At 44.2% G+C, this 10,005-nt stretch overlaps 1 protein-coding gene across 1 annotated transcript; it reads right to left on the reverse strand.

Moving 5' to 3' along the window:
* Nucleotides 1-1,170: 1,170 nt before the first annotated feature.
* Nucleotides 1,171-2,707, reverse strand: LOC123412775 (probable carboxylesterase 15). The gene has a single exon (XM_045105714.1). The coding sequence runs from the start codon at nucleotides 2,539-2,541 to the stop codon at nucleotides 1,462-1,464; it is 1,080 nt and encodes a 359-aa protein (XP_044961649.1). The 5' UTR covers nucleotides 2,542-2,707; the 3' UTR covers nucleotides 1,171-1,461.
* Nucleotides 2,708-10,005: the final 7,298 nt, after the last annotated feature.

Raw genomic sequence — 10,005 nt, forward strand, 5'->3', positions numbered from 1 at the left:
TTTTAAAATCGAGAACACATTTTTAATATTTATAAACATTTTTTTAAAATTCCAAACAATATTTCATATTACGAACTGTTTTCAAGTATTTCCTTGTGAATTGGTGAATAATTCATTTTCTGAATTATCAAACATTTTTTTAATTGCATTAAAGAAATTGCTCAAAATGATGGACTTTTTTTCATTCACAAATGTTTTCTCCAAAATTACGAGTTTTTTAGTATGCAAATATTTTTACAAAAATCCCGAACAATTTTTAAATTGGCAAACATTTTATATTTTATCAAACATTTATTTAAATATAATTTTTTGAATTGCGAAAGTTTTGTTGATTTATTTGAATTAGAAAAATAAAAAGGAACAGATAAATAATAATCAAAAACTAAAATAACAGGCCCCCGTCCGTGGGCTGGCCCAAATGGGCGTGCTGTTTATTTTCCTGCGTGCAGAGCGTAGTATAGCTGGTCCCTATTTATTGACCGGCCCATGCAAGGATTCTCTGAAAACGTTTTTGATAATTTATAGGTGGCATTGATGGGTAATATTAGACAATTTTGAAGGCAATTTTAATGACGTACCACAGAAGCAATAGGTGCTTTATTAATAGGTAAAAATATGCTATATTTTTGTATTTGATATATATGCACTATAATTGCTCGTTAGTTTTTTTTTCTAAGATAGGGCCTCAATCTTCAATTTCGCACGGCCCCGGATTTTGCCGGCCCGGCCCTGCTCAGACTTGCCTTCGCCAAGTATGTTTCATACACAGACCTTTTTTTTCTCTGTAGTGCCAAGGGAAACTATGAGAGATGCACCCATAGTTCGTTTTCTAAGAATAACACAATTTCTGAATTTTATACATTAGATTCAGTACTCCCTCCGTTTCTATCTTACTCCGCATATTACCTTTAACTTAATTCAAATTTATATGGTTTAACCAAGGTTGTAGAAATAATATGAACATTTGCAGCAATAAATTTATATATGTGAAAATATATGTAATGATTAATCCAATGATACTGATTTGATGATGTATATGTTAATCTATTTTTTGTACACCCTCTTATTTTTGTTGTACAAACTTGTTAAAAGCAATCCTAAAAAAAAAACGTGTTAAAAGCGTATAAAGTTTAACTTTAGACAAAGCAGAGTAGATAAAAACAAAGAGAGTACAACATTTGACTGAATTTTGAATAATTAATATTACAAATAATTCTCATGGACTACGACGGATTATTACAGTGACATGACCAAAACACTGTGGACGCGTATACACTACTCCACAGTCACATACACTACTCCAGCCGAGTCTGTGCGCTGCTTAATAATTACTCGAAGCACCCATATATATGGACGTAAAACTCACACATAGGTCGATCGACTTAATGGCAGACACACCTGATGGTAATAACAGTGATGCGGCACGTGTGGAATACAGTATGCTGTTAAATTATGCTTTAATTAGTGGCGGGCGACGAAGCTCTTGATGGCGTCGATGAGCTCTTGGGCTCGCTCCCCGGTGGTGGGGTCCATGTCGACGGCGAACTTGTTGAGGTAGAAGGAATGGGTCATGCCGCGGTTGATGAGCACCTCCACGTCCTTGCCGGCGGCACGCAGCGCGTCGCAGTACTCGAGGTTGGTGTCGTGGATGAGGTCCTTCTCCCCGACGGCGACGAGCATCGGCGGCAGGGGAACGGACTCCAGCGGCGGTGCGTTCGGGCCCATCGGGCACGCGTATGGGTGGTCCTTGGTAGCGCCCTCCGGCAGCGCCATGGCCATGAACTTGTCCAGCATGTCCAGCGTGAAGAAGACCGAGTCCGGCGTCACCTGCAGCTCCGACTTGCTCCGCGTGGCGCGCACGAACCCCGGGTGGATCGGGACGCCGCCGGCGACGCGGAGGGGCGCCCAGGCGTCCGCACCGTCCTCACCGACGCGCGCGGCGACGAGGTGGACGAGGTTGCCACCGGAGCTGTCCCCGACGAGGAAGACGCGGGATATGTCCGCGGCCTCGCGGAGGAGCTCAGCCGCGGGGTCGTGGAGAGAGCCTTTGTCGGACATGGCGATGGAGCGCAGCCGGCGGAGCACGTCGACGGCGGTGTATATCTGGGCAGGAAGGCGTTGCTCGGGGGCTAACGGGAGCTCGGCCGTGACCACGACGGCCGGGACGGCACAGGCTAGGCGCGCGTAGAAGTGGTGGTACAGGACCCAGGACGGGTGGGAGATGCAGAAGCCGCCGCCCTGGAGATGCACGATGACGGGGAGGCGCCCGACGCTGCCGGCATCGACCTCGGGGAGATACACCCGGAGGTTGGGCTCCCCGGGAAGGTCGTGGAGCGTATGGCCGTCGCAGGGCACGGCGTAGGGCTGCACCGGCTGCATGAGTGGCAGGGCCTCGGGCGGGCCCGTCCACGTGCGGTCGATGCTGCCGTCGTCCATCACACGCAGCCAGCCGGACACCTCGTCCACCACCTTACGGCCGCTCGCCGGCGCCACGGTGGTGCTCGCCTGGTGCTGCGATGCGGCGGCGGTGGTGCTCGCCATCGGTCGTCGCTGGTCTGGTAAGTGCGCGGTGTGGTGTGTAGACTACCGTGTGAGAGTGTGAGCGCTGTGTGATGGCAGGTTTGGTGGTGACTGGTGGCAACATGGGAGGGGAGGTGGAGTTTTATAGGTCGTTTCGTAGTTGATTTGGAGGGAAATTTCGCACGGTGTGGCAGGGAATTTGAGCAGAACTTGAGCAGAGCTGGAGCTGGTAAAAGGGACAACAAAGGCCGTGTCTCGCGTGGACTTGTGTAAAGCGCGTAGGCCGCGAACGAGATATGATGTAGACGTGTTGGTTGCGAGACACGGGAGGGGGATCCTTCCCGAATTTTCTTCATTCTGTCATTTGCTTATTGTTTATGTCGTCCTCATGTTTCGTTTTTCGGGAAAAATGTCGTTCTCATGTTGTAAACACGCAGTGCCGAAGTCTGAAGTCCCAAACTACGGGTTCTTGACCGTGCCGTGGACTCGACTACAACACCTTAGTCTGGTCAGTCAGGTCGGGGTCGGCGAATCACTTTGTTTCCGACTACCAACAGAGGATTATACAGTACTCCCTTCTTTCCTATATGGAGTATATTTGTTTTTCTAAAGATTCAATTACAAATTACATACGAAGCAAAATAAATAAACGTATATTATAAATTATATCTATATACATCGTATGCAGTCCGTAATCAAATCTTTTAAAAAACAAATATTAAAAAACAGAAGGAGTACTAAAATAAAGCTTATAGTTTGTGGTCTTTCGTGCTTTTTTTTTTTTAGGAATATGTAGCTATTTTATTAAAGGTTCCTCGTTATCTCGTGTGTGATCTTGAAGCAAATACAGTCCAAAAACACATGAAACCAAGTTTTACGTAAGCCCTTACAACAACCCTTCGTAACTAGAATATGTGCGACTTTACTTGTCGACTGTTGCACCAAAACAGTCTAATACTCATTCACATCAGCAAACATTGATTTGATCTCTTCAACTAGTTTCCCCGTAGTTGAGAAATCTCCATGAGAATTTACAATCTTCCTTACAACTTCCTTGGAGTTTGTCTCAACTATCAAGTTTTGCACATTGAGGTCTCGGGCTAGTAGGATAGCTCGCCGACACACACGAAGCTCCACCACCTGAGGGTTCGCATGAGGGAATTCAAAACTAAGGGGTCTTCGGACCACCAACCTATCTCTACGTGCCGGACTTCTAGGCTACTTCGATCAGCCGATGACATATACGAGAAGGATTTTACAAGACTTGGAGATCAAGACAAGGACACCTCTACGCCGACGTAGCAGACTAGGACTCTTGTTATCTTAGGTTAATGGTGCATTATATAAACCGAGGTCAGGCTAGTCAATAGACAATCTCATATTGAGACACATTAAGCTCACTGTGATTAGGGTTTTAGACCACAACATAAGATCTCGAGGTAGATCAACTCTGTATTCGATACTCCATCATCAATATAAACAAAAGCAGGACGTAGGGTTTTACCTCAATCAAGAGGGTCCGAACCTGGGTAAACATCGTTTCCTTTGTCACTTGTTACCCATCGATCCAACATCCACAGTTCAGACCCCCTACTCCAGATCAGCCGGTTTTGACACCCACATTGGTGATTTCATTGAGAATTTGGGTGTGGGATTGCCAAAGGATTGATGGCTTGTCTACTTATTGGTAGTAGTTTTTTCTGACAGCGAATTCGTGTTCGCCGTCTCTACTTCCGCGAGCGTCGCTCTAACGATTGCTTTAGTGGAATTTCATGGAATTGTATCAACAACAACCGTGCAAAATTTCATCGTATTCCAATGAAGGAATCTCCGGCGAACTTCGATATACGGGTGTCTTGTCGAATCAGGACGGAAATCTGGATGAATTTAGGGAAAGGTGTCTAGTATCTAGCTCGTACATCCGTTGAGAAATCCCACCGTTCATCAGCTGCAGAATTCCTATATTTACCAACCCTCCTAATTTTAGCCCGATCCAACCGTCCAAACTCTCGGAAACGCCTGATGTGGGCATCAATTTTTCGGATCTGTTTTCCTCGCGAAAAAGAATCTGACCCGAGTTCATCTTTGTTCATGAACGGGGTTTCAAACATCCTTTTTAAATGATTTTTTAAAAGGTGTTATGTGTTATTCTAAATCACATGCTTATAAATTTTTAGCCTTTTCGAAAGCAATCTTCACCAACGCACCAGTGTTGCTCCATGGCTTCCGATCTGTGTTGGCATCGACTGCGCCGTCGCTCTATCGAGCCAACGACAACCATCTCGGATTATCATCTCGGTCAGCCGACCAAGAGTTCGGCATCACGAGGACCGAATAATCATTAGAGAACCTCGTCGCCCACAGGTTGCACAGGTCAGGCGCGTTGTTGCTTCATCAAACCAGCATTGGCCGCGTCACAAATTTCGACATGCGTCAGCATTGCCACATTGTCGCCTTTTCAAGCCGACATCTACCGCCGATCTACTTCAACACATCAGCTGGCATGGGTACTCTAAAGTCATCATACCGACCTACTCTATCACATTGGCTAGACCTGAGGCTTCACCATCTCTTCATCAACCTGCTCCGATGACTTCAACGTCATGAGCCGACCAACTTCGTCATGTTAGTTGGACCGGGGCTTCGCCTTGCCACATTGACCGTGGTGCATTGCTACTTCATCAAGCCGAGCTCTTCGCCCGGGCACCTCGAGAAAGGCTTGGGGGTTGGGACCTCGACCAGCTGCAAGCTCGCCCCCCGTCATCAACAATGCTGAGTTGGCTCTCATTCATATGGAGCGGCGTACATGGACTGAATTCCGATCGCTAGCATCACACAAGGAGTAATTGACTTCAACTGCATCATGCGGTCACCGCGGCATGTCAACATTGTCGTTCTGCCTCCATCAGCCAAATTGCATCATCGACATGGTCGACTACCGTGGGGGCTTCATCGTCACACTGCCGAACTGTTGTGTATCCTCGGCTGTATCGGGGGTTTCACCTCGGCCCTTCCAAAGTGTTATGTTGTCACTTCATCAAGTCGAGCTCTTCATCGGCTACCTCGTGACCGGCTTGGAGCCTGGGACCTTATCCCGCCATAGCTCGGACCATGTCATCAACACCGAGCACATTAACCAGTTAAGTCGTTTTTATGCTTAGCTTTCTTTGAAATTTTACTTCTTGTTCGGTTCAACCAAACATTATATTCTTTGTTAAACAAAAAAACTTTGTCAAAAACTTTGTTTGTTAATTTTTTCTTCTTTACCGAGTTTAATCGAGGGCTCTTAAATTTATATGAGACGTTTTATAATAAATGTGTTTTCTTCTTGGTCGTCGCAATGTCTTTTTTACTTTTTTCGACACTAGTGTGTGGTTAATAGCTGTATATCCTTGTTTCTTTCTAAATCCGTTTAAGTTTAGTTTGTTAAATAGGCCTCGGAGAAACACTCCGCCTTCGGTATATGGAGGTTGAAGGAAAAGGCTGACTCGCTTAAAGTCCGTAGATCGGATGTATCATGTTAAAGCACGATCAAAGTACATATTAATTTTAAGTCCAATTTCGAGTTGGCACGATAAATACTTGATTCTATTTAAACATAAAGTTTTTGCATAAGTTTTTTGGTTTTTTCCGAGCATAACTCTTGCAATACAACGCCAGGTGCATTTCAAGTATCGGCAAAGCGTCCTCGGATATTGCTTTATATGCATCAGTTTCGAATTGTGTCTTCGGTCAATAGTTGGGTTGCCCGGCTCCTGTGATTGCCTCCTACTTTCCGCTTTGTTTGGCTAGGTGTAGAAAAGGAGAACCATTGTGATTGTACTTCCGATTTGACTGGTCAAATACCTCACTCGAGAAAGCCGAAAACTGACTGTCACAATGAGTGCAAACTGGTCAGCGACCCGATGACTGTGTCAAGCTATAGATCAATAGAGGTGGGATTTTCAAAAAAATTGGCCCAAGTGTTAATGGCTTGATCTCGGATGACGTGGAACACTAACCGGTGGCTAGTAACTGGTCTCCTAAGATTTAAGATCCTATGAATAAGTGAGAGTTATAAACCCTAGATATCTCATTGCCTCGTTTCAGCTAACACCACCGCCTCCGTGCACCGAGAGGTCGGCTAAGGGTTGTCTTGTTACTGTGGAAACACCCTGCATAGCATCTACAAAGGGATAGAAGCTGGCAATGGGCCCCTCTCAAATGATAAATGGTCACAAATGAGTCAATATAGCATATAGAATAAACGCATTTGTATTCAATATGCAAGTGTTATCTTTCGTAATCATCATTATAAAGCCATAAATAGGCATCAATTTGACTTAAGATTTTGGCCAAGATGGGTTGCCTGGCTCTTGTGCTTACCCCTACATTCCCGATTGTTTGGCTAAGGGGTAATGGGAGAACCTGTGTGATTGTTACTTCTGGGTCATCTGGGTTAGTACCTCAGACTGGATGAAGCTGAAAGCTTGCCATCTTAAGAATATAATTGCTTGGCAATGACGGAAGTGAAAATTTTAGTTCATTAAAGACCACAGAGTTCGAGGCTATTCCTCAAACTAAATCCTCAATATTTTCCTCCCACATTGATCGACGTTGAGGTTTCACGATCATGGTCAACATGATATCCTCGGATGCCAACCAACGTTGGAGCTCGGCTACAAAAAGACACCCCAAATGCGATGTTGGAGCTCTGACGCGAGAGGACACCTCGGATGCAGTTCTACATTCAAGCTCGGATGCAAGAGGATACGACCACACGGGAAACATTTCAAACCCGAGGTGTGGGGTGAAAAATTACAAGACATTAGTAAAGGCTGATAACTTAAACGGGCACCTCGGAGGCCCGACGTGTGAACTCCTCGGATTCACCCCGACGATCCTCTAGTTCACTCATGGGAAGAATTGTTGAACCAGTTTTCAAGACCGACGACCGAAGATGAAGAATAGTTCAGAAGAAGCGAGGAACATCCCCAACTCGAAGACCTATGCTCGAAAATCGGGAAGTCATCGACGACCGAACTCGTGTTGTCCGAACATAAATGGGGAGAAGAACTCACACCCAAGCCGAAGACTTTGGACGCGTGATGCTAAGGATCAAGACTACGACATTGGCTGCCAGTTCGAGGACTACTGAGGAAGTCCGGGACTAAGGGGTTCTCGGGCCGCCGACCTATCTCTATAGGGCAGACTCCTAGGCTACTTCGGGGAACCGATGACATATACGAGGAAGATTCCACAAGATTTGGAGATCAAGACAAGGACACCTCTTCACCGAACTAGCCGACTAGGACTCTTGTTATCCTAGGACTATGATGCATTATATAAACCGAGGCCAGACTAGTCAATAGACAATCTCATATTGAGACACATTAAGCTCATTGCGATTAGGGTTTTAGACCACAACATACGACCTCGAGGTAGATCAACTCTGTATTTGATACTCCGTCATCAATATAAACAAGAGCATTATGTAGGGTTTTACCTCTATCAAGAGGGCCCGAACCTGAATAAACATCGTCTCCTTTGTAACCTGTTAACCATCGATCCAAGTTCCACAGTTCAGACCCGTACTCGAGATCAGCCAGTTTTGACACCGACATTGGCCCCCGTCCGGCGCACCCAACTCGATCAAGTCTCGCCATCGGCCGGCGGGAGCGAAAGCACGACGACCATTATATGCGCTGTAGTTTTGTTTTGCTAATGATCTATCCCCATTGTCGAAATCTATGTGGTCCATGATAGCCAGACTTTGGTCACAACTAGACACATGGATGAGGGGTTCTCTAGTGGAAACCAAGAGGAAGGATGGCACTGATGGCCGTGGGTCCGAGCGGAGCAAGCTCTACGCGTGCTCTACTCGCCGCATAATCCATGAGTAGTTTCACCACAGTGCTGCATCGTGTTGCGTGTCGATGACTCTGATGCACATGGTGTTGCCCCTGCCCTCCACACCATGACAATGCAACACCTGAACGCCCATGGCGCACCCTTCTATTAAGTACGACATGGTGTGATTATAATACTACAGTTGATGGGTCAGTTATTGCTTTTGAGACAGTCATCTTCCTATCTCGTGCCAGGTTTCATTTTTCTTCTTAAGAGAAGCTTGTGTCGTGATCTTGCTGTGGGGCTGCCGGGCGACCGAAATATCTTACTATTTGGTGAAAGTCATTCCCGTGAAGCCTGATTTTACCTTCATTCAGGTGTTCTATTCCATTTTGTAAAATTGGTTGGAGGTTAACTAATTAAAACGGTGTTGGACGTTCGATGATATAACCTGCACTTCATCCTGGCTTGACACAGGTACATTACAATGTTACACTTCATTCTACTGTAGGAAATATTTAAAAAAAGAATTACCTCTTGTGCCTTGCGTAATAAACTGTGATGTTTTTCTTGAAAAACAACTGCAACTCTGTTTGTTCCTATACGTTTTCCTAAGATTCAATGGTGTATATTGAGTTATACTCGACTCCTATTCACCTAAATTATTATTTGATCAATGTTGTTGCTTGCGAGGTGTGCAAGTATTTTTTTACCAAATATTCCAGCCCCTCCTAAATCTCAAGATAATTTGTTTATGGGGTTGTTGACGTGACATGAATGGTATGATAATTATAAGAATATCAATAGTTTAGATATGGATTTAATTCTTAGAAGCAATCTCTTTAAGCCAGAAGAATATCAATAGTTCAGATGGGGTACTCCCATATTTTTTGTATGATCCATATTACAACAAAGATATGATTTTATTTTAAAAATCTTAATTAGAACTTGAAATAATTAAAGTAAGGAGTTCTTAATTAGACAAACATTAAATGATTAGGAAGAGAATTAATTAGCCCTACAAACAATTAATTAGGTAGGCAGCTAATCGCGTCAAATCATTTTGAAAGCGTTCACGGTGAAGACGACCAATAGGCTCTCATTGACGTTGTTGACTGCAAGGAGGCTTTCGGAGACATGGCCGACCAACGCTTGCCAACATGACAACGAACACCACGCGCTAACGACATGAACGGACAAGCCGTCAAGATGGATGACGACCGTGTTCTGCGATAGGTCTACAAGATATTATTTTTTAAATAATTAATAGATAAAAATTACATCATATTCCGATTGCACGCATTTTTCTAATCAAATTTCATATATAATATGTCAAAATTGAAGTTGAGGTTTAAGAGATATGATTATTTAAACAAAAATATTTCAGATGAACTGCAGGTTGTTTAATGCAAATATTAGGAGGTTATTTGTAAACATTCAGAAAACGGTTCGTTGTGACTTAAAATCAGACTGCGGATTCATTAGTATAAAAGTCTTGAGGCTTTATATAAAGGAAAAAAAACGATTCGTCTGACTATAAACGTATTGCAGGTTGATTATCTAAAATTATAGGCGTTTTTCTACAAAATAACTGACAATGTACTACAGAAACAATATTTGCTTTATTAGTACGTACAAGTATAGATATACCTTTGA

Source organism: Hordeum vulgare, chromosome 1H (genome assembly GCF_904849725.1).
Source record: "Hordeum vulgare subsp. vulgare chromosome 1H, MorexV3_pseudomolecules_assembly, whole genome shotgun sequence".
Lineage (NCBI taxonomy): Eukaryota > Viridiplantae > Streptophyta > Magnoliopsida > Poales > Poaceae > Hordeum > Hordeum vulgare.